We start from the raw sequence: 26,587 nt of genomic DNA on the forward strand, positions 1-26,587 counted from the left end.
GACTTATCAATCCCCCCAGCGCCGTTTTCTGACTCTCACTGGAGGGTATGTATGAGTTATACATACTCCCGGCCAGATCCCGTCCAATGGAGCGAGGTCGCACCCTCTAGCCGGCCACGTCACTCAAACATGAGTCATAAGGGAGTCATTGCCTTGGACATGTAGTGAGTTTGCCTGCTTTGTACTTTGCCTGTCTTAATTCCTGTACTGTGTACACAAGGATCCTTTTCAGGGATTCCTGATGTAGGCTGCAAAGAGAGAATAAGGTAGCAGCACATGTGAGGAAGCTGGGGATGCCATAAATCGGCTGGATAATGTCAATTAAGCCAGGAGGTGTGGAGACGGGACTCCACGTCCAGATAACCTTAGAAGTATTATTTGCCTACAGTGTGCAGAGTTTTAGAAGTTATTTTTTTGGCATTTGACTGCATCAAATCTTGAATACAGAGACCTGTTTAGAAACATCTCAGCTCAGATAATAAGTCATGGTGGAGGTTCAGGTTCCAAAAACAACCTGATAGTTTTCCTTGAAGTACTCCCCATCCAATATTTTTTTGGAGTTTTCAGTAAGTGTGGGTCCAGTTTGACGTTTCACTACATTCTGGTTTCGCTCTCCTTCATCTATAACAACTAACAAGCCAGTGTAATTACATTACTACGTTTTCGGGCCCTGTGTCTCTCTCAATGTCCCATCAAATCTTTGTACTTCATGTAAGTTTCCTCTATCTTCTATTGAGTGAAGACACATATACATCTCATACATATACAGAGACATAGATAAAACAATAGTTTAGAGCATACATCTCAAACTCTGGCCTGTGGGTCAAATCTGGCAAGCAGGGTGATTATATTTGGCCTGCGACACCAGAAACACCACCCCTATGTGGGGCCATTATTCTGTATGGAGGACTTTATGGGGCCCATTATACTGTATGTACTGTATGGAGGACTATGTGGGGCCCATTATACTGTATAGAAAGCTATGTGGGGCCATTATACTGTTTGTAGGACTATGCGGGCCCCATTATTCTGTATAGATGACTGTGTGGGGCCCATTATACTTTATACTGGTTGGCCTTTGTCCAAGTTTCTAATTTTGGCCCTCCGTGTGAGAATTTGACATCCCTGGTTTAGAGGGATTGTAAGGAATTGGAAAAACTCAGCTGCTTCTGTCTAAGAACAGCACCACACAGGCCCATAGGTTGGATCTGGTATTGCAGTATAACGCTATTCAACTGAATGAGGCCAAAATGGAATACCACACACAACCCATGGACAGGTGCGACAACTTTTTTAAGACTTAAAGCGTTATCTCTGTGAATTATAATTTGAATACTAAAATAATACAATATGATCATTGTGGCATTGATTCGACCAGGGGTGGACACATCATTGGTGCAAGCTACAGGGGCCCAAGAGGTAAAGGGGCCCATTTACACCTCCAAAACAGGTGGAATTGTGCATTATGAGGAGCTATTGGACTGAAAAGGGCCAATAAATTGATCTTGCACATGGGCCTCTTCTGTCTGTGCCCGCCAGTGGATTTGGAAACCTGAAGATATGTTACGATACTGGCGTAGTACTGCTGGAAACCAGTGGCCGAAGGTGCACCAGCAGGAACTGCAAGCGGTAGTAGAAGTTCTTGAAGTTAGCAAGGAGTTGTAGGAAACAATTCGTAAATGACTTCGAACAGTCTGGGTAAGAATGTTCAGGAGCTGGAGAATGAAATTAGGCTAATAGCTAGACACAATACTCAAGCAATGAGTGACAGTTCCATGTGGCTTTAAGTAGGCCCAAATAGGAAACAAGATGGTTTCCATAGATTTAGAATCCGCCATCTTGGTAAAGGGCAATTGCAGAACACAACAGCAGCCTCCAGTGGTAAGGAGTGAAACTGCAGCACAATTATTAAAATGAACAATAGTGGCCACTAGTGGTCAAACTGTAGAAGGGCAACAGAAATCCTGACAAGATGGCTTAAACTGAATGCTCACATATCGGTATCCTTTTCTAAGAAGGACTCAAGATAAGTATAGTTTTATTGCTCAACTTCTTGTGTTCAATGAATATTTCTGCAATACAATACAATCTGTATTGTGTGAGCTGCATGAAAATAAAAGTTAATCCTCTCAAGAACATGATAATCTGTATATTACATTGAATGCCAGGGCGTTCTCACCATCCTTATCTAGTACACAATGCTTGCTTCCTTTCTTAGAATATGAAGTTGTAATTTCATATTCAAGGGGATGTACTGTCCAAATGCCCCAGTATGGCATATAGGTATCAAAGCAAAGGTCTCCAGCTTGAGATGATGCTTTTAAAAAGTAACTAAACATTTTTTTTATTTAAAATTAATGATCAGCTTTTGTAAAGTTATAAAGTTATGAACCTTAGTAATATATTCCACTACATTATTTTGTTTCCTTTTATGTTTAAGACTATGCTGACAGTGCTGGGTAATCTGCCTAGTTCATGCTATCTGGTTCCTGATTTGAACTGAAGGTCTAGCCAAATCCATAGTCCTGTGTGTGTTTCTCTGCTCCCCTCCGATATGATCAGCTACTATTACATTCTGTGTGAACATGCGGTAGATGAGCAGAGAAACTCACGCAGAATAATGGATCTTTACTAGACCTCTGCATCAGTTACTAAGACAGCATGGACTACGCAAATAAAGCAGAACTTGGAGTTAAAGAAGGATGCCGAATAAGGTAATGGGAGTATATTACAAAGATTTATGAATCTTTGTAATTTACTAAAGATGAATAATAATCACATTTAAAATCAAAGTTTAGTTACTGTTTGATTATATATGCAATTACTCTGGCTGCATCTTTGTATGGCAACTTAGGAAGTGTTTTAAAGGGGTTGTCAAATGTTGTTTAACAAAATTAAAAAAAAAAAACACATATCTCCCATGCCAGTGTCTCTCCACCAATGTCAGCACAGTCTCCCGAAGGTCACATGACTGCTGCATCCAATCAGCGACTACTGATCAGCTGCAGTTTTCACTATTCTGCTCATCAGCTGCAGCCTTTTAAAGGGAACCGGTCACATGAAAAAAAAAACTAATAACCAGTAGATATGGGGTTATTCTGCAAGTTAATAGCGTCTGAACCTGCGCCAGCACTTAGACCCTGGCTGCCAGGAGGAAACAAACTTTAATCCTCCCAGCAGTGTTCGGGTTTCAATCACACGGGTGGTTCCGGCGCGGGTTTAGTCACCGCTCTCTGCATACCAGACTCTAATGCTGAGCTGCTGTCAGTCAGTGCCGGGGGGTGCGGTTACAGCTGCCAGTCACTATACACAGAGCAGGGACTGAACCCGTGCTGGCGCCGCATCTGTGACTGAAACCGGAACGCTACCGGGAAGAATAAAGCTAATTTCCTCCAGGCAGCGGCCACATGCCAGCGTCGGGCAGATTCAGAAAGCTATAAACCTGCAAATTAACCCCATATTTGTAGGTTAATAGCGTTTTTTCATGTGATGGGATCCCTTTAAGATTCAATCAGAGCAGATCTCCACTCCTGAAAGGCTGCAGATGAGGAGTAGCTGCTGATTGTTAAGTCACATGTGCGCTGAAGCCGATTTCATGTGACCTCCAGGAGAGACAGCTCTGACATCAAATGAGTAGCCCAGTTTGGGATGCAATTATAAGTTGTCTTTTTTTCTTCATTTTATTATGGCTGCTTGTCTGTTAGTAAGGGATTATCCAACCTCACAACTTGCTGGTACTCCTGTCTTTACATGCCACATGTCTTGATATTAGTACATCTTACTGGATGCATACCGCCAGGTTTGTGTCATGGAAAAAAAAAAAAAAAATCATACCAAGAAGAATCACTTCAGAACTTTTTCCACCTTTAATGCGATCCATAATCTGTACAAATCCATTGAGAAACAAACAGATCTTTTTTTGGAGAGGAAGTGGTTAACATGAAATCTGAAATAACGTGGTTGCATAAGTGTGAACACCCTCTTATAATCGGGGATGTGGTTGTGTTCAGACATAACCAGTCGCATTTTAATATTTAAATGTCAAATAGTAGTCAGTACACAGCTGACATCATTTACAATGATTCTGATTAACTACATATAAAAATTAGCTGTTGTAGTAGAATTTTCCTGACATTTTCTTTTATTTTAAAGCAAAACAAAACATCTTACAACACTGCAAAGGGATCTACAAAATATTTCCAAGGCATCAGATATACCATGGAACACTATGAAGACGGTCATCAAGAAGTGGCATAAGTTTGGAACAACAGTAATGTTACCTAGAAAATAAATGTCCCTCAAAAAGTGATGAAAAAAAAAAAAAAGGTCTGGAATTAGGTTTCCAACAACATTAAAGGAACTGCAGAAATTTCTGGCAAGTAGTGACTGTGTACTGCATGTGACCACATTCTTGACAACATGTGACAATATAATCTTCATATGCCTGGCATGTGAGGTAAGGTGAGAAGACAGACACCGTTAATTACAAAGAAAAACAGCCCAGCTATGTTTTGGCAAAATCGACATCGAGTTTGCCAAAAGCATGTGGGAAAACATTTTATGGTCTGATGAGACCAAGGTTGAACTTTTTACCAAAATTTCAAAAGGTATGTTTAGTGCAAAGCCAACACTAAGAATCATCCAAATAAAACCATACCCACAGTGAGCCATGGTGGAAGCAGCATTATGCTTTGGAGCTGATTTTCAGCAGCTGGAACTGGAGCTTTAATCAAGATGGAGAGAATTATAAACAGTTTCAAATATCAGTAAATTTTCCAACCAAACCTTCAGGCTTCTGCTAAAAAGCTTAAAATTAAGAGGACTTTCACCTTTCAGCATGTCAACAACCCTAAGCATACTTCTAAATCGAAAAAGAAATGGCTTCACCAGAAAAACATGAATCTAATTGAAAGTCAGTGGAAGACCTGAAGAGGGCGCTGTACACAGGAGATGCCCTCACAATCTGACAGATTTGGAGCTAATGTAAGGAAGAGTGTGCAGAGATTGCTAATTCTAGATGTTGAGAGAGACAGCTACCCAAAAAGACTAAATGCTGTCATAAATGCAAAAGGTATGTCAACAAAGTATTAGTTTAAGGGTGTGCATATTTATGCAACCTCATTATTTTAGTTCTTTATTTTTCTTTTTCCACCCGAAACAATTTCAGTTTATTTTTTAATGGCAGATGGGTGACAATAAAAATGGAAAGTGTTCTGAAATTATTTGTCTTGGCAAGATTCTTCTTAAATCCACTGTACACTAACCTTCCAATCCAACGTTCCTTCTCTGTATCGGTGCACAGTTCCCCAAACTTTCTGTTCCACGGGAACCAGGCATTCGACCTCTGCAGCCAATCACTGGCCGCAGGGGTGACCAATATGTCACTACTGTGGCCAGTGATTGGTTGCAAACACTACATTTGTACAACAAGAACAAGATGTACAGAGACAGTCTTAGCACATCTTGTACAAATCACGCGGACATGTGACCGCTTCAGCTAATCACTGGTCATGTTGATCACTGCTGCAGCCAATGATTGGCCAAATCAGTCACATGTCCATTCCAACCAGAAGAGGAAGCTCAGACCGACTGAGGACCCAGACAGTACTATGGAAGAGCAACAAGGAATAAGTAGGAAAGAAAACTCTTTTTTTCAAGTTTTTCCATAAAGTTTTAGAAAGGCTGGATAACCCCTTTAATTAATTAATTCTTTTGTAAGAGGAATAACAGAAGAACAGGGGAATAGAACATAACTATATATCACATGTTTTATAATAAGCTCATACATATCCAGGAAGCTTTATTTTAAATTGCGCTGTTTATTTTCACTGGCGGAGTAAACATAGCGAGCAGATGGTTATAGAATATCGCACATCATTAAGTTACGGATGACATTAATTGTCGTTATAAAAATGAATTTATAAAGCATACAGAGCGGTGGCATGCTCGAAATCCTCCACTTACTCCATTAATTGGAAGTCTGTGACACTCCTAGTGCCAGGGGTGTACCTCAGTTATCCAGTTTCTTCGTGCATATGCAGTAACATTTGGATAGGATAGATAGGAAGAACCGAGTGACTGCCGTGCTGATATGAAGATAAATCAATATGAAAGGTGTCGGGAAGAGGACGGCAGAGATTACTAGCGCAGAGCCGATGAGCTGATGCAGCCACTAATTGATGTCAATCAGCTGTCGGTACAGAGAACGGTAATGAAACATACTTAGTGATGCAAAATGTGGTAATATTCCCTGGATGCAATTCTAAATCTGTACGGGAAAAAATATAATAGACTGTGAAAAGTTTTATACAGTAGAACTTACTATGAGAAACTATTCCAGATTCCTGCATTTGTCAGATTAGTACTGAAATGCCCAATGTAGTGGTAATTTTGGGGTGTGGGTGTAGATGTGTAAGAGGTCATATGGGAATACAGAGTGAAGACACACAAATTGAGCTAGGCACAGTTTCGCATCTGATTACGCTTCATCTGGCACTATGAGCATTTTTTTCAATCTACTGATATACAGTATACAGACCAGTCAGAAGTCAATAGTTAACTCCTTTGGCTCCCATCGGACAATGGGGTCCTGTGGACATGATAAGAGCGTAGATCGGGGAGCTTTCCCAGCATACAGGTAAACGAAAAACCTCAACTGAGTTCCTAGAAATTAGTATGTTTTCAGATTACATTGTCTCATGTCAATACTAAACCTCAAAAGGATGCAATTCAGCGGAGCAAAATGTAGGCTTATACTGAGACAGCACGGAATTTTGGGACCAGGGCTGTATATAATGTGGAGATAGAGACCTTGATTCCAGCCATGTGTCACTTACTGGGCTGCTTGCTGTAGTTTTGATAAAATATCTGTTTTATCAGCAGGAGATTATCACTAGAGGACAAGTAAACCTGCTGCCATGTAGTCCTCCATATTCATGAGCTCTGTATAACCCCGCCCCCACCACTGATTGGTAGCTTTCAGTGTACAGTGTGCATAGTCAGAAAGTTGGCAATCAGCGGTGTGGGCGTGGCTATATAGTGCTCAGCATTCAGAGAACTGCTAGATCTGCAGCAGAGAAAACAGTGACTTTATAAAAATGACAGCAAGCAGCCCAGTAAGTGATACATCGCTGGAATTGGGGTCTCTGCCCCTACATCATACTGCCCTCAGATAAGGCAGCAAAAACCTGGTGACTGATTCCCTTTAAATGCACAGAGAGTTCAAATTCTGTGAAGAAAAGCAGCAGACTTTCAGCTCCATGTCTATAAACCAGAGCGGTCCACATTTAAAGCCCCCTTAGACGGGCTGATCCAGGATGTTAAATGACTGCTAATCAGCTATATGCAATTCAAGTCAGGGCTTGTTTATTGCTCTGTTTAGACAAGCCAACAAACATATTACAGACAGAGCATGTTATCAGCAGCACATCACCTCTTTACACCGGACGATGTGCTGGTGAGAACAATGAATTTTAAGCTGATTTATAAATCATCATGAATAACAGTGCTCTGCCTGCACATTGGGTGATTGCTGGCATGGTTGGACAGATCAGAAATCATGAATGAGCGTTCCTACAAACACTCATTCCCTGATTATTGGCTTGTCTATATGGGCCAGAATTTTTTAAAAAGTACATTTGGTTAGAGCATAGTCGGGGTAAAGTCCATTCTATCCTTTGTCGTTTGCTATATGATTTCTGGAAGAAAACCGGTATTATCCGGGACATAGTATCATCTTTCCTTCTCTCTTTGTATTCATTGCCAGTGTAACCTGTATTGCATTGAAAACTGGCACATATGATCTGGATTCTATTAATATACTGTATGAATAGATGTTTACAGCACTTGCACTTTATTGGAGCTAGATATAAGAGTTCCTCTCCCCAACCCTGATGATTAGGAGTGGTCAATACAATTTTCTGACACTTGTATCTCGTCTATGACTCGGTCTGTATTGATGTGCATTCTATTGTATGCCATTTTTGTGAACAAATTCTGAATAAACGCTATTATATATTCTATAATTGGACTCCATTTTTTCGTGTTTGAATTTCAGCATTGGAGTTTCCCAAGCATACTTAATGCAGGTCCCTTTTTTTGTATATGGCACGGGGCCCCAAATGTGATATCGTTATTATGAGATCTGTTTTGTGGATATTGTTTTATACAGTAAAAATTTGCAGCCTGCGTCTCTATACGCTCCTTATGTCACTTCTTCAATGATGGAAGATATTCGGAATCCAGCAAACAAATGTGAAATAAAATCCTATTCAGCTGACAAGACCCCATTTATGTCCAAATCCAACACTTACCAAATACAACAAGAACTGCCAGCTCACAAAATACCGTTCTACTTTCAGAGCTGTAACATCTTGAGATACATTCGGAGAAAAGGTTACCAGAAGATACGTGCCCGTGACTGCCAAGGTGCCACCTGTAAAGCAAATAACACACTAATAACCACAGGAACGCTGGGGGGAAAAAATAGTACAGTGACATTTAATGGTACTTTATTTGACAGTATTAAGCAAGCATTACAATTTGAAGTCTCCTGAGTTGAGACTAATAATAAAGAATGATCAAGTGATTATATCATAATAAAAACACAAAGCCAAACTAGACACAAGACAGTTATAAAACACTTATAATAAAAAAGAGGAGCATTTACAGCTGCATACATAAATCATAGAGTGTTTCAACATCAAATCCTATCACACTAATCACCAGAATAGCCGACAAGGCCAGGACGTACACCACTAGTGGGAGATATAAAAATATGGAAAATACTTATTTCTTTACTATGCTTCACTTATATAGCACCATTAATTCCACATCATCACTGTCCCCATAAGGGAATGTAGATTGTGAGCCCTATCAGGGCAATGTGGGAGGAAACCAGAGAACCTGGAGGAAACCCATGCAATCATGGGGAGAACATACAAACTCCTAGCAGATGTTGTCCTTGGTGGGATTTGAACCCAGGTCTCCAGCGCCGCAAGGCTGCAGTGCTAACCACTGAGCCACTGTGCTAACCACTGAGCCACCGTGCTGCCCATCAGACCTAAATCAGAAAAATATCTATTATTTAAACCAGGTTTGTGTATTCAATGTTTTTTTTTTGCAATGCTTTTTTTTCAATATCAAAATCTGTACTAAACAAAATAAAATAAAATAAATACATTTTCCAATTTTCACACAGACTTGGGGCTACGTTAGACTGAGGTTTCGCATTCTTTACAGAAGACTTTTCAGAGGTCTCATTATCATCAATTACAATGATAGGTAACACCTCTATAAACAGCAGATAATACAGGATCCAGCAATCACAATGGGCAAGGTCACAGCTTTTTTTTGCCTCATACTTCCTGTCTTTTCAGGAACAGTTCACATCAGTTTCTTTATCATCAGAGACAGGATTACAATGACCGGTAACACCTCTATACACAGATGATAACAAAGGATTCACCAATCAAAATATTTGATATCACAGCTGACCCTGAGCCTCCTCCCTTCACAATGACCTTTGCACACGCTCATTAGATGCTTCAATGCAAAACAGGTTCACAGTCAGTCTATTGCTGCTAATGTACAGTGGGTACGGAAAGTATTCAGACCCTTTTCCATTTTTCACTCTTTGCTTCATTGTAGCCATTTGGTAAATTCTAAAAAGTTAATTTTTTTCTCATTAAAGTACACTCTGCACCCCATCTTGACTGAAAAAAACAGAAATGTAGACATTTTTGCAAATTTATTAAAAAAGAAAAACTGAAATATCACATGGTCATAAGTATTCAGACCCTTTGCTCAGACGCTCATATTTAAGTCACATGCTGTCCATTTCCTTGTGATCCTCCTTGAGATGGTTCTACTCCTTCATTGGAGTCCAGCTGTGTTTAATTAAACTGATAGGACTTGATTTGGAAAGGCACACACCTGTCTATATAAGACCTCACAGCTCACAGTGCATGTCAGACCAAATGAGAATCATGAGCTCAAAGGAACTGCCCAAGGAGCTCAGAGACAGAATTGTGGCAAGGCACAGATCTGGCCAAGGTTACAAAAGAATTTCTGCATTACTCAAGGTTCCTAAGAGCACAGTTGCCTCCATAATCCTTAAATGGAAGAAGTTTGGGACCACCAGAAGTCTTCCTAGACCTGGCCGTCCAGCCAAACTGAGCAATCATGGGAGAAGAGCCTTGGTGAGTGAGGTAAAGAAGAACCCCAAGATCACTGTGGTTGAGCTCCAGAGATGCAGTAGGGAGATGGGAGAAAGTTCCACAAAGTCAATTATCACTGCAGCCCTCCACCAGTCGGGCCTTTATGGCAAAGTGGCCAGACGGAAGCCTCTCCTCAGTGCAAGACATATGAAAGCCCGCATAGAGTTTGCTCAAAAACACATGAAGGACTCCCAGACTATGAGAAATAAGATTCTCTGGGCTGATGAGATGAAGATAGAACTTTTTGGTGATAATTCTAAGTGGTATGTGTGGAGAAAACCAGGCACTGCTCATCACCTGCCCAATACAATCCCAACAGTGAAACATGGTGGTGGCAGCATCATGCTATGGGGGTGTTTTTCAGCTGCAGGGACAGGACGACTGGTTGCAATTGAAGGAAACATGAATGCGGCCAAGTACAGAGATATCCTGGATGAAAACCTCTTCCAGAGTGCTTTGGACCTGAGACTTGGCCGAACGTTCACCTTCCAACAAGACAATGACCCTAAGCAGACAGCTAAAATAACAAATGAGTGGCTTCAGATCAACTCTGTGACCAGAGCCAGCCAGAGCCCTGATCTAAACCCAATTGAGCATTTCTGGAGAGACCTGAAAATGGCAGTCCTCCAACATTCACCATCCAACCTGACGGAACTGGAGAGGATCAGCAGGGAAGAATGGCAAAGGATCCCCAAATCCAGGAGTGAAAAACTTGTTGCATCCTTCCCAAGAAGACTCATGGCTGTACTAACTCAAAAGGCTGCTTCTACTCAGTACTGAGCAAAGGGTCTGAGCAGGGCTTCAAGCGTAATGCCAGTGCTCAGATCTCGCTCAGATCTCGCTCCTGAGGACTGAAGTGAAGCGGCGCAGGCAGAGAATGAGGTAATACAAGGACGGGCCAGATGAGTGAAAGAGGCATGTTTTTCTGGGCACAGCACCGCTCTTTCTCTTTTTTTCGATACCCTGGGCGTCGCAGACGCCAGCAGCTCGCTTCACTTACACCTTCCCGGTGAGGCACCCCCTCACCTCGTCACTGCAGTCCTCAGGAGCGAGATCAGAGAGGCAGAGAAGGAGGTACCGGTAATAGGATACAAGGGCGGGCCAGAGGGATGTGCTACCGCTCTGATAGTCTTGGAGACGGAGAGCTGGGCAAGCAGGGAGAGCTGACCAATCCAAGCAGGATTTGTATACAACAGCCAGCCAATCACCGGTAAGGTTCATCACTTTAAAATTACCACATTGAAATCAAATCTGATTTTTTTTTAATTTTTACCGTATGAGCATTAGAAGAGGGGTAGACTTATACGGCGAGTATATCCCAAACTCTATATTTTAACTGGAAAAGTTGGGGGTCGTCTTATACACCCAGTCGTCTTATACTCCGGAAAATACGGTACTGATGATCGTTAGGCCACAAGTGGAGAGTGTGTAGCGACTGAGGAAATTGAAGGGTTACAACTCAGAAGAGTGTTGTGGAAGCCTATTACCACTTAACGGCACAAGAACAGAGACAGAAAGGAAGTCACAGCAACACAGATTGAGCTTTTTGACTCTTATACCAACAAGAAAGATACCTGCTGTAGCATAAACAGTGCTGAGGGAGGCGTAATTTCGGTAGGCAGGTAGGAGTAGGCTACAAGTCAGCATGTCAAACCAGTCCTGGAGGTCTAGAGAGAATTCTATTCTGACCAGGAGGAAGCATGGGGTGCTGCACTGCCGTGGAGGCAGTGTCAGACTGGGGTGTCTGGGGCCCACAGGAGGAATTGATCCTCAGGGCCTACCCTACAGCAATATGCAAATAACTGTTAGCTGATATCCCCGTTATAGTGGAGCGTCAACTGTAAATCACAGGTAGCTCCTGGACTTATACTGTGCACCACCATAACTGGGATGTAGAATTACGGTAGTTTGCATTAAAGGGGTTCTTTGGTTAAAACAAGTTATCACCGATCCATGGGATCCACAGGATCGGTAATCACTTATTGACCGTTTGGGTCCGAACATTGGAAAACGCACCTATCGGAAGAATGGGGAAGTTTTATTCCTGACAGGACACTTATCCCCATTTTAAAATGCAGTGGCAGGTGGGACGTCTGACCGCGGCTCCATTCATTCTCTTTGGAGCTTCCAGAAAAAAACAAGAACAGCCATTGAGGGAATGAATTCATCAGTGGCCAAGTCGCACATGAGCTCCAGTCTAATGGGGATAAAAGCTCCACATTTTACCAATCGGTGCGGGTCCCAGCAGTCAGATCCCCACTAATCAATAATTTATCACTTATGCTGTGGAGAAGTGATTACTTGTTTTCCCTGGAGAACCCCTGTAAATGCATCTTGTTCCAAGTATTTAATCACTAATGGAAATAAAGAATCTTCTCTTAATTAATATCAGAGAGAACAAATGACCACCACAGACACAACACAATCCACTATACCAACACCAATAGTACCACATACAAGGGAGAAATACTGCCACACCATGACCAGACCACATATTACCACCACATAGTGACTGAATAATACCACATACAAGGGAGAAATACTACCACACCATGACCAGACCATATATTAATAGCATATAGCATTCAGATAATTCCCCATCATTTCTCTCCCCCACCTCCATCATTGCTCTCCCCATTCCCCATCATTGCTCTCCCACCACCTCCTCCATCATTTCTCCCTCCCATCCCCATCATTGCTCTCCCCCACCTTCTCCATCATTGCTCTCCCCTACCTTCTCCAACATTGTTATATCTCCCCCACCTCCTCCATCATTATTGCCATATCTCCCCCACCTCCTCCATCATCATTGCTAAATCTCCCCCCACCACCTCCATCATTGCCATATCTCCCCCCACCACCCCCTCCATCATCATTGCCATATCTCCCACCACCTCCTCCATCATCATTGCCATATCTCCCCCTACCTCGTCCATCATTGCCATATCTCCCCCACCTGCTCCATCATCATTGCCATATCTCCCCCACCTCCTCCATCACCAGTGCCATGCATATCTCCCCCCACATCCTCCCTCATCATGCCATGCATATCTCCCCCCACCTCACCCTTTGCCATGCCATATCTTCCCCCACCTCCTCCATCATCATTGCTCTCCCTCTTCTCCCCCGCCTCCATCACCATTGTTCTCCCTGTTCTCCCCCCCGCCTCCTCCATCACCATTGCTCTCCCTCATCTCCCCCCACCATCACCATTGCTCTCCCTCATCTCCCCCCACCATCACCATTGCTCTTCCTCATCTCCCCCCACCATCACCATTGCTCTTCCTCATCTCCCCCGACCTCATCCATCACCATTGTTGTCCCCATTTCCTCCCATCTCCAGTCTTAGAAAAAAAAAAACAACAAAAAAAAAACACTTGCCTCTCAGCACGCTCCCCCGCAGCAACGTCCTCGACTTCCTGCCCGGCATCTTTCTCCCTCACACAGGCTTGCGCTGCATGATTACGTCATCAAGCAGCACGAGTCTGTGTCAGGGAGGAAGCGCAGGCGGGAAGCAGAGGTGAGGACGGATCCCTGCAGCCCCACTGCCATTTTCCTACTGTCAGCAGCGGAGCTGGAGGGATTGCTCCCTGTCCGCTGCACAGGACAAGGGCAATCTGGCCATGGGCCCCCCGGAGTCTGGGGGTCCAAGAAGCAGGCCAGACTGCCCTCATCAGCCGCACTGCAAGGGCTCTCCTGACCCCTGCAGTGCGGCGCACCGACGGCCATGTTAACCAGGGACCCAGTCTCCGGTGTCCCGGTGCCCCGGTCCGACCATGCGTGGAGGATACTGTTAGTGGGAGGTCGGAGCTAGGAAGCTCTTGGAAGAAATATTCTGTCTCTGGAACTGTAACTGTACCATCATTATGCTGTTTGCTATGAAACTGAAGTATGAGCATCTGCTTTATGCAGAAGAAAATGTGCAAATAAATGCATGGCATTTATCAAATGTTGATGATCTGGTTCAAGAATTCAAGTAAAGACGTTTTTAACTTTTTAAAACTGTTGTTGGCCTCCCTGACTTGCCACATGAATTTAAAGTTCCCGTACCATCATAACACTTGTCACATGAAAAGGGGGTGAGCAGCAAACCCCCACAAACCATACACACTCAGCAGTACAGTAATAGGGTGTTTAGGGACAGCAAAAAACCTCGCTGCCAAAGAAGTAACCATCGGCCAGTCCCGTTCCTTACATCACGTCATTCAGTGGGGGTGGAAGGGCACTACAACTGATTTGACAGCAATGTGAGGTGCGCTGGTAAAAGTAATAATGAGACAAAGGTCCACTCAGCTGTACTGTCCATCCACCCAAATTGGCTGCTGTGAAATGAAAACTGAAAGGAGTCTAATTACGTTACATGTCTCACAGAGATGAAAGCCTGCTCTAACCTATTGCGGGGGTGTGTTCTTCTTTCCCTTGTATGTTGCTGCCTGCTTATGATTGGTTAACCTTATACAGGGGAAGAAGTACACACCCCCAGAGAAGAATCTCTGGTAACGCCCAGTTGGACCCATCATAAATTATAAGCTAAACTTTACAAGCTAATATCTCTGCAATGGAGAGAAGGAATTTGATTTAAAAAAAAAAAAAAGACATTTCACTCATCTCCGTAGCCACTATTCCACGAGGTGCCCAGTTTACATGCTGAAACCGGTAAAAGGGTACTCTTTAAATAAAAGTCTTATCTATTCAGGGAATTAGACAGCAAAGAAGGAACTACTCATGGACCTATATTTACTAGAGATTTTGCTTTAGTTTAGAATCAATCATTAATCTCACGTACGCACATGGACCCTGGTGTAATGAGGAGCACACACGTCGTAAATAAATAAAACATTTATTTTAAAGCCATTACAATGCCAGGATTTTAGTTACAATGTTGATGTGAACCCGCAAGGCTGAGTTACAGATTTCACTGTCTTTAGTACAATGATATACTTGTTCACATGTAGCCAAACAAATATTTATAAGATGATACATCTGGAATGCGAACTCTTTCGGCTTACACCCTTCCCAGAGGAAAACTCTGAATTATACAAACTGACAAAGTTCTTTCAACATGAAATAATTACTTCCATATATGACAGTATCACTCTGATAAGATTTCATGCAGTGCTCCAATGCCACTGGCCTGGATCAGTATTGTAAATAAGAACAGGTTATGTGCACTCAATGCCAGTTGTGGGACAGCGAGCTGCCAGTTCCACCCCGGACAGCATGAACGCATTTCACAAGTCAGTTTAGTCCAATGGAGTAGAGCCAGTGTGGGCACCGCAGGCCAGATTTTAATGAAAAGAGCAATGCTACATCACCTCTTAATATGGAACATTATATTAGAAAAAGACTTTCTTTAAAAGCAACATATGTTTTATGGATTTACTTCTTATTGCAAAAAACTGTAATCAAATATTTCATTGTTTTTTCTTCTTTATTAATTCTTTCAGGATTATTTCCTTCGCGGGTCACAGCAGTTTATTAAACGTTATTAACGGCTTCTCCTGATATCAAGAAGTTCTCTTTTAATCTCAAGTTTTATCTATGCAAATCAAAAAAGGAGAAAAAAGCAAAATCCAACAAGTATAATCAAAATCCTTACTATCCCAATTGGTCATTTCAGGTGACTATTCATTATTTCTGGCCATTATATGACATATATCTTGCATTTTTCACAAATTTACCCCGGATGCACTAATTTTCAGTGGGTTCTGAGTTAATTGGTGTAGACTAGAAGCTATGATATCTACAATACATGGAACACAGACATGAGGGATTCCTGGTCTCTATGTAGCACACCCTCAACGGCAGCAGAATGGAGGACATTGTATAACAGTACTGTTACGAATCCGGGTGGTGGAACCTCTGTGCTTCAGTGCAAGGAGGGACCAGAGGGGCGTGACTAAGTGCCTACTCGGCCTGACCAAGGTCACACGGCGGCTTAGTCGACTCTGTGAACCAGGGAGGAACCGAGCAGGTGGACCAGGTGCCACTCTCGGACCGACCTTGTGTGAGAGCAGGTGACTCCCACGGGTCAGAGGGCAGGAACTGACCGGTACAGTGGATGAGCATGGCAGGAAGGCTGACGGGTGGAGAGGGTAGATAAGCAGGCTGGTTCGGCAGATAGCCAGACGGGTGCTCCGGTTAGGCGAGCAGGCGGGCACGGCAGGTAACTGGTAGGTGCTCTGGGTAGACTGGCTGGCGGGCACGACAGGTAACAGGCAGATGCTCCAGGTAGGCAGACTGGCGGGCACGGCAGGTTACAGACAGGTGCTCCAGGTAAGCAGGCTGGTGGGCACAACTGTAGACAGACTGGAGAACAGAACTGTTAGACAGGCTGGAGGGCTGGACTGAGACAGACTGGCAGGCTGGACTGACAGGCAGTGGGACCTGAGGGCTGGAGCAAGTGTTAAGCACACGGAACAACAACAACCTTGCACAGGCACCTCCATTTTGGAGGAGGTGCCTTATATAGGGGAAGTCCTCCGGCCATTGGCCGGGGACTCTATAGGACGGCGTGCGCTGCCCCTTTAAGAGGGAGGGAGGCCCGCAAGAAATTTTTTAAGAAGATGAGGGGCATGAATGTTCTCCCTGGGTTCCCAAGACCTCTCCTCAGGTCCAAACCTCAGGTCTTACCCTCTTGGTGGCCAAAATGTTTTCTACCTCTAAGACGTCCTCAGAAGAGACTGGAGCTGGAGCGGTACCTGGATCGTCAGAGAAAGAATTAAGGACAACAGGTTTGAGGAGGGATACATGAAAGGAGTTGGGAATCCGTAAGGTGACCGGGAGTTTCAGCTTGTAAGCCACGGGATTGATTTGATTCAGAACCTCGAACGGACCGATGAACCGTGGACCCAACTTATAGGAAGGTATCTTGAGACGAACATATTTGGAGGAAAGCCAGACCTTGTCTCCCGGACATCTCTTATCAGCATGCTTCTTTATCCGCTTGGAGTACTGAAGAAGCGCAGATCTAGTGTCTTCCCAAATAGATGAAAATTCGCTGACCAGAGACTCCGCGGAAGGATTGTCCACTGAAGAGGAGACGGGAAACGGAATCCGGGGGCGTTGACCATAGACCACAAAGAAAGGGGATTTAGAAGAAGACTCGCTCTCATGGTTGTTATAGGAGAACTCGGCCCGGGGTAGAAGCTCAACCCAATCGTTATGGTGAGCGTTGACAATGTGCTGAAGAAAGCTGGTAAGGACCTGGTTGATACGTTCCACTTGACCATTGGATTGCGGATGATAAGCAGAGGAGAAATCCAAGGAGACATCCAGCAGCTTACACGTAGCTCTCCAGAAGTGCAAAGTGAACTGAACCCCGCGATCAGACAGAATGTGGAGGGGTAGGCCGTGAAGACGAAAGATGTGATGGATGAAGTCCATAGCCAGCACAGATGCAGACGGAAGACCAGGCAGAGGGATGAAGTGGGCCATTTTAGAAAAGCGGTCAGCGACCACCCAAATGACAGTACAGCCGGCAGAAACAGGGAGATCCGTAATGAAGTCCATTGCAATGTGTTGCCACGGAGCGGAAGGCAAGGGGAGAGGAAGGAGACGGCCGGATGGAAGGTGCCTTGGAACCTTGTTACGGGCACAGGAGGAACAAGCCGCGACAAAGTCTACAACATCCTTGCACAGGGAAGGCCACCAATAATATCGGGCGATGAGCAGAAAGGTCTTCCTCTGACCAGCATGACCGGCTAGTTTGGATGAATGGCCCCAGAGTAGAACTTTTTTACGATCCGGAACCGCTACAAAGGTCTTACCGGGTGGAAGATGAGACAGGTCAAAAGGAGCCACAGTCACAGTCATTACTTTGGAGGGGTCAATGATATGTAGAGACTCCTCCTCTTGGTCAGAAGACAGGAATGAGCGGGATAGAGCATCAGCTTTAATGTTCTTGTCCGCCGGGCGGTAATGCAGGGTGAAGAAGAATCGAGCAAAGAATAGAGACCACCTGGCCTGACGCGGATTTAATCTTTGGGTGTTCTGCAAATAAGCGAGGTTTTTGTGGTCAGTGTAGATAACCACCAGGTGCAGAGCCCCCTCCAGCAAGTAACGCCACTCCTCCAGTGCTAATTTGATGGCCAGCAGCTCACGATCTCCTATGGAGTAGTTGCGCTCGGACGAGGAGAAGAGCTTGGAGAAAAAGCCGCAGGTTACCATTCTCCCAGACGAGGATTTCTGTGTGAGCACCGCTCCGGCTCCGGAGGAGGATGAATCAACCTCCAGGAAGAACTGCTTGTTGCAACCCGAACGGTGTAGCACAGGAGCGGAGGAGAAGGCTTGTTTTAGGGAGATGAAGGCCTCCTCCGCTTCGGAAGTCCATTCCCTGGGATTTACTCCTTTAAGGGTGAGCGCGGAGATGGGAGCAGTCCGGGAGGAGAAATGAGGAATGAAGAGGCGGTAATATTTTGTGAAGCCCAGGAATCGCTGAATCGCCTTCAACCCCTCCGGTTGGGGCCAGTTTAAGACGGAAGAGACCTTCTCGGGATCCATCCGCAGACCAGTCTCGGAGATAATATAGCCCAGGAACGGTAGAGAGGTCTGCTCGAAGAGGCATTTCTCGAATTTAGCGTATAGGCGATTCTGCCGGAGCCTTAGCAGAACCTGACGAACATCCCTCCGGTAAGAGAGCAGATCCGTAGAGAAGACCAAGATATGGTCCAGGTACACCACCACGCAAGAATACAGGAGATCAAGGAAGATGTCGTTAACCAGCTCCTGGAGGACAGCTGGAGCATTACAGAGACCAAAGGGCATTACGCGGTATTCGTAGTGACCGTACCGGGTGTTGAGTGCCGACTTCACTCGTCTCCCTGGCGGATCCGGACCAAATTGTACGCCCCCTGAAGATCGAGCTTTATGAAGATCTTCGCGCCTTTAAGGTGGTCGAACAGCTCCGAGCTGAGAGGCTGGGGGTACTTATTTTTGATGGTAATTTGGTTAAGACCCCTGTAATCGATACAGGGACGTAGAGAGCCGTCTTTCTTCTTGGCGAAGAAGAATCCTGCTCCAGCCGGAGAGGTGGATTTCGGGATAAATCCCCTAGCAAGATTCTCCTCTATGTACTCAGACATGGCCCGCGTCTCAGCCAGCAACGAGGGGTAGATACGCCCGTGGGGAGGAGAAGCACCAGGTACCAGGTCGATGGGGAAATCATGTGGCCTATGAGGTGGTAGTGTCTCTGCTTCCTTTTTGTCGAAGACGTCCGCATAGGACCAGTAGGGTGCCGGCAGACCAGGTAGATTAGCCGGAGTAGACAGGGATCGAGCAGGACGAACCAGAACCAGACAGGACTCATGGCATTCCTGACCCCAACGGAGCACTTCACCAGATCTCCAATTCAGGATGGGCTCATGTCTTTGTAACCAGGGTAGACCAAGCAAGAGGGGGTGAGAGAGACCGGACAGCACATGAAAAAAGATTTTCTCCGAGTGCAGCATCCCCACCTGAAGGGTTACAGGCTCCGTGACGAGCAAGATGGTCTCCGGAAGAAGTCTCCCATCCACGGAGGCAACTGCCAACGGTTCAGCCAGACGTACAGTAGGAATCTGATACCGCTCCACAACAGCCTGTTGAATAAGATTCCCAGCGGCTCCAGAATCCAGATGGGCAATCTCGAAGAAGCGGGTCTCACCACTGGAAATAGAAACAGACAGAGTCAAGGACGGAGAGGATTTACTCTTGCCTAGGATGACCTCTCCGAGCGGTCCTAGACACTGGAGTTTCCCGGCCTCACTGGGCAGGAACGGATCAGATGCTGTTTACTGCCACAGTAGAAGCAACTCCCCTCGGCTCGACGTATCTCCTGGCGAGACTTGACCATCTTGGTTTGGTCAATTTGCATGGTCTCATGTGAACATGCTCGGGGAATTGCTGGTTGCGAGGCAGGCTTTTGGAATACAGGAGCGAGACGCGGAAATCTTCTCTCCCGGGTAGTCTCCTTAGCACGTTCCAGAAAACAGATGTCAATCCGGGTAGCTAATGACACCAAGTGGAAGGGATGTCACGACAGGCTAGCTCATCCTTGATCCGTCCGGAAAGACCCTCCCAGAAGGTAGACACCAGGGCCTCGTTGTTCCAGGCAAGCTCAGATGCGAGGGTTCGGAAACATATGGCATACTGGCCCACGGAGAGACTCCCTTGGCGGAGACGGAGAAGTGAGGAGACAGTAGAAGATTTTCGTCATCGAAGACCTTCCGGAAAGCAGCGAGGAAAGCCAGAAGGTCGGACACCAGGTGATCCCCTCTTTCCCACAGAGGGTTTAGCCATGCCAATGCCTTCCCGATGAGGTGAGACATGATGAACGCCACCTTGGCCCGGTCGGAGGGGTACTGATGTGCCAGGAGTTCAAAGTGCAGCGTGCACTGATTCAAGAAGCCCCGACATAAGACGGGGTCACCACCAAAACGTGGAGGCGCAGAGAGCCGGAGTCAAGAGCCGGGTGCCATAGCGCCAGTGGAATGAGGTTCCCGCCGGAGCGAGTGCCGCTCGGCTAGAGACGAACACAGACGGGGTGGACCGTGTCCAGATGGGAGTTGACAGTCCGCAGATAGGACAGGATAGTTTCCTGTTGAGATCTCTGACGTGAGACCCCCTGATACAGATCAGAGAGCGAAGGAGCCTGCGGGCCACCGGGTTCCATGACCTGTGCAAACTATTATGACTCCGGGTGGTGGAGCCTCTGTGCTTCAGTGCAAGGAGGGACCAGAGGGGCGTGACTAAGTGCCTACTCGGCCTGACCAAGGTCACATGGCGGCTTAGTCGACTCTGTGAACCAGGGAGGAACCAAGCAGGTGGACCAGGTGCCACTCTCGGACCGACCTTGTGTGAGAGCAGGTGACTCCCACGGGTCAGATGGCAGGAACTGACCGGTACAGCGGATGAGCACGGCAGGAAGGCTGACGGGTGGACCGGGTAGATAAGCAGGCTGGTTCGGCAGATAGCCAGACGGGTGCTCCAGGTAGGCGAGCAGGCGGGCACGACAGGTAACTGGCAGGTGCCCTGGGTAGCCTGGCTGGCGGGCACGACAGGTAACAGGCAGGTGCTCCAGGTAGGCAGACTGGCGGGCACGACAGGTTACAGACAGATGCTCCAGGTAAGCAGGCTGGTGGGCACAACTGTAGACAGACTGGAGAACAGAACTGTTAGACAGGCTGGAGGGCTGGACTGAGACAGACTGGCAGGCAGGCCTGACAGGCAGCGGGACCTGAGGGCTGGAGCAAGTGTTAAGCACACGGAAGAACAGCCTTGCACAGGCACCTCCATTTTTGAGGAGGTGCCTTATATAGGGAAAGTCCTCCGGCCATTGGCCGGGGACGCTATAGGAAGGTGCGCGCGGCCCCTTTAAGAGGGAGGGAGCGCGCGCGCCCTAAGCACAGTGCCCGGGAAGCAGCGTGTGGTGCGCGCCACAGCAGCAGGGGAGCGGGAAGACGCCGGACCTGGACGGCGGTGGTGAGGGGAACAGCGTCTCTGCCCGGCAGGAGGCAGAGACGCCGATGCTACAAGTACTAAGCAGTGTAGCTGTGCGGCAAGATAAAACACTTAAAATGCAGCAGCACCTCTTTGACTATCACTCACCACTCCCCCTTCTCCTCCTCTCTCTTTCTATCCCTAGATTTCTATAGGTAGCTGTACTCTGAACCCTCAGGGAGCTGGCAGTCCATCCTGCCTCGAGAAAGATGGATTTTAGCGCTATTTTAGAGTGAATGATGAGGAAAAGAAAGGAGAAGTGGCTCATAAGTGGAGGAAAAAAAGGAGCATATTTCTTGGATAATATATATTATCCATTTTTTTTATTTGCTTACACTATACAATTATGCAAAGTTTATTGAAAAAAACAGTCAACATTTCCTGTTTAATTGATTGTTATTTTCTCACATACACATTCTCCAACTATATCAAGTATTTTAGTAACAAATTAAAGTATGTCTTTCTATGGTATAATATCATCACTCATATACCTTTGTATATCATTTAACATAACATCTCAGGGGAAAAATACCAAATCTAGATTACAGAAATGGGATTTTAATAAAAAAAATTATATACACAAAAAATGTCAACCTCAAGAAGGAAAAGTAGTGGAATTCTGAAAATTTATAGACATGTTAAAGATATGCAAATTATTCAAAAATGGAACAACATTTTAAAAAGATCTCCATTTATTCAGTATTAAATATAAGCGCCATGCATAGAAATCCCTGCACTTACACCTTGGCTACACCTAAGGTATTTAATAGTTGCTATTATGACCAGCAGCGTCTCCAGACTTGTCTCCCATTGAACACATCTGTGAGATCACTGATCAGAAATTGCAAAGAAGCTGCCAGCAGTGGATCTTGATGACTTTCTTAAGTGGCAGCACATTCCTCGGACAACCATTACAAACCTCACTGATAGCAGGCGAGACATGCAAGTGCGGGGGATTCCTGCATGTTGCACTCATACTCGATACTGAATAAATAGAGATGTTTTGAAAACTTTAATTACATTTCTTCATTACTTGCATATCATTAACATCTGTATAGATCCTGTGATTGCCATAATTCCACTACTTTTTCTTCTTCATGTTTCATTTTCAGTGTTGAGGAGTGTGTATATGTATAAACACACACATTTATCATTCACAACTGTTTCTTTGTGTAAGCAGAACAAAAACACTTGGTATGTGTGTGTATATTATATATATATATATATATATATATATATATATATATATTTTTTAAAGTGCAAGCAAAATACTTCACATACAATGTATTCACGTCTAAGTATATCCAAAATCCACTGACTACAAGAGATGCTGCCAAATAATGATTCAAAACCCAATACAGAGTCACATATTTAGAATAAATATAAGGAATGAGGAGCCCCATATTATTCTTAGAGCCAACCCAGGATGATAGACTATATTGACATGCATATGGCAAACATCTCATTAGTTTTCCTCAGTTTGGTTTCAGAAGAATAATAAAAAAAAACACACAACCTTTTTTTGCTTCCAAGTAAATGCTAAGTCATTTCTGGACCAAGATATGGAAAAAAAAAGAAGGCAAAAAAGCGGGGGCTGCATTCTTCAAACATGTGTATGCCATCTGAATTCTGCTCAAAGATGACTGCACTCATTTACATCGGTGTGGGAATCCTGCAAATAAATAATCCAATGGTGGAAAAAAAAAAATCACAAGCCGACTGCATATTCAGACCTTTCATTTGTACTTCACTGACTATTACGATGAGTTGGTTGCGGGGCTGAGCCTGCAGAATCGTCTGAGATTAAAGTGAAAATATGCTGTATTCGAGGTTTACCACTGACAGATGGAGATTGGGGGAGGTCGGTAATTTAGAAGGTGATAATTGAGTTGGAAATTTCAGCTCTTATGATACATGTTCAGTTTCAACACATATATTACATCTGGCCCAGTAGCCTCTGTTCTTATTGTAACTAAAGACCCCATAAAAGAATGACATAAGTGGTATATAGAGATATCATAGGGCCATAGAAAAAATTGGCATGGCTCCTGTTCATACTGGCAGATCTGGCACATGCACAACCCGTGTACTAAAAATTCATGTCCACCAATCTTCTTCAGCTTCAACATATTGCGAGGATGCTTCTCATATATAATATAATATACACTGCTCAAAAAAATAAAGGGAACACTCAAATAACACATCCTAGATCTGAATGAATGAAATATTCTCATTGAATACTTTGTTCTGTACAAAGTTGAATGTGCTGACAACAAAATCACACAAAAATCATCAATGGAAATCAAATTTATTAACTAATGGAGGCCTGGATTTGGAGCCACCCCCAAAATTAAAGTGGAAAAACACACTACAGGCTGATCTAACTTTGACGTAATGTCCTTAAAACAAGTCAAAATGAGGCTCAGTATTGTGTGTGGCCTCCACGTGCCTGTATGACCTCCCTACAATGCCTGGGCATGCTCCTGATGAGGTTGCGGATGGTCTCCTGTGGGATCTCCTCCCAGACCTGGACTAAAGCATCTGTCAACTCCTGGACAGTCTGTGGTGCAACGTGACGTTGGTGGATGGAGCGAGACATGATGTCCCAGATGTGCTCTATCGGATTCAGGTCTGAGGAACGGGCAGGCCAGTCCATAGCTTCAATGCCTAAGGATCTCATCTCGGTACCTAATGGCAGTCAGGCTACCTCTGGCGAGCACATGGAGGGCTGTGCGGCCCTCCAAAGAAATGCCACCCCACACCATTACTGACCCACTGCCAAACTGGTCATGCTGAAGGATGTTGCAGGTAGCAGATCGCTCTCCACAGCGTCTCCAGACTCAGTCACGTCTGTCACATGTGCTCAGTGTGAATCTGCTTTCATCTGTGAAGAGCACAGGGCACCAATCCTGGTGTTCTGTGGCAAATGCCAAGCGTCCTGCACGGTGTTGGGCTGTAAGCACAGCCCCCATCTGTGGACGTCGGGCCCTCATACCACCCTCATGGAGTCGGTTTCTAACCGTTTGTGCAGACACATGCACATTTGTGGCCTGCTGGAGGTCATTTTGCAGGGCTCTGGCAGTGCTCCTCCTGTTCCTCCTTGCACAAAGGCGGAGGTAGCGGTCCTGCTGCTGGGTTGTTGCCCTCCTACGGCCCCCTCCATGTCTCCTGGTGTACTGGCCTGTCTCCTGGTAGCGCCTCCAGCCTCTGGACACTACGCTGACAGACACAGCAAACCTTCTTGCCACAGCTTGCATTGATGTGCCCTCCTGGATCAGCTGCACTACCTGAGCAACGTCTGTGGGTTGTAGAGTCCGTCTCATGCTACCACGAGTGTGAAAGCACAACCAACATTCAAAAGTGACCAAAACATCAGCCAGAAAGCATTGGTACTGAGATGTGGTCTGTGGTCCCCACCTGCAGAACCACTCCTTTATTGAGGGTGTCTTGATAATTGCCAATAATTTCCATCTATTGTCTATTCCATTTGCACAACAGCATGTGAAATTGATTGTCAATCAGTGTTGCTTCCTAAGTGGACAGTTTGATTTCACAGAAGTTTGATTTACTTGGAGTTATATTCTGTTTAAGTGTTCCCTCTATTTTTTTGAGCAGTGTATATATATATATATATATATATATATATATATATATATATATATATACACATACATACATATCTACTAAAATATATATATCTACCACTAGGGGGCGCCAACAGCACATGGATTTATAGAGTTAGTTGTAAGCTCCCCCTTGTACCAGCTTTGGGTCCACAGTGTTACATATGGTACAAACTCAGTAGCTAATTAAAGTGGTAGCTCACTACTTAGACATTGATGGGATACCCTCAGGATAGGTCATTAATATCAGTTCGATGGGGATCTGGCACCTGGAACCCGGCACCCCCGCCGATCAGCTGATTGCAGCGTCTAGATATATACAGCGTCTAGATATATACAATGTAGAGTAGGAACAATACAGCGCCATAAATTGTGTAGTGGCCGTTCTCAGGTACTGCATCTCAGAGGACATTAAAGGGAACCTGTCATGTGAAAAAACGCTATAAACCTGCAGATATGGGGTTAATTTGCTGATTAATAGCATTCGGATTCTGTCCGACGCCGACACTTAGAGCCCCACTGTCGAGAGGAAATTAACTTTATTACTCCAAGCAGTGTTCAGGTTTCAGTCACGGCTCTTTGCATAGAGAGCAGCGGCTGTAGCCACACCCCCGGCACTGACTGACAGCTCGCTCGGCATTAGGGCCGGCTGTCAATCAGAGCTGGGGGCACAGTTACAGCCGCTGCTCTCTATACACAGAGCAGTGACTGAACCCGGGCCAACGCCATCCCTATGACTGAAATCCGAACGCTGCTGGGAGGAATAAAGTTCATTTCTTCCTGGCAGTGGGGCTCAAAGTGCCGACACTGGGCAGGTTCAGAACACTATTAATCTTCAAAATAACCCCATAACTGCGGGCTAATAGTGTTTTTTCACATGACAGGTTCTCTTTAACTTCAATAGGACCTGAGCTGCAGTACCCCAAATCGGCCACTTCTCATTGTGCAGAGCTGTAGTATTGCATGCTCCATATACTGTTTACTGTCAGTTGGGGTGCTGGGTGTCAGACACCCACCAAACTGATACTCGTGACCTATAACTATCCTAACAATACATCATCTTTATGACAACCCCTTCAAAAGTAAAAGTAAATCAATTTTAGCTGATGGAGAGTTACAATGTATTTTGAGTCATGTTATGTTAAATTCTGACTGTAATGGCCAAATACATTGCAATTAGTGTGTTTAATTGCAAAAGTCTTTTCATTTTCTGTAGTTAGTGGTTAATACATACAGTAATTTATAGCTTGATATCATTAATAAAATTTT

At 44.9% G+C, this 26,587-nt stretch overlaps 1 protein-coding gene across 2 annotated transcripts in view; it reads right to left on the bottom strand.

Moving 5' to 3' along the window:
• NIPAL2 (NIPA like domain containing 2) overlaps nt 1-26,587 on the bottom strand; it is a 192,014-nt gene that overhangs the window by 70,271 nt on the left and 95,156 nt on the right. For both annotated transcript variants that reach the window (XM_073679609.1, XM_073679607.1), the window contains exon 5: nt 8,313-8,434. In XM_073679609.1, the coding sequence (XP_073535710.1) occupies nt 8,313-8,434 (122 nt within the window). The remainder of the gene's footprint in view (nt 1-8,312; nt 8,435-26,587) is intronic.

The sequence above is a fragment of the Phyllobates terribilis genome, unplaced genomic scaffold (genome assembly GCF_046119375.1).
Source record: "Phyllobates terribilis strain yellow unplaced genomic scaffold, ASM4611937v1 Scaffold_4__5_contigs__length_816908805, whole genome shotgun sequence".
Taxonomy (NCBI): domain Eukaryota; kingdom Metazoa; phylum Chordata; class Amphibia; order Anura; family Dendrobatidae; genus Phyllobates; species Phyllobates terribilis.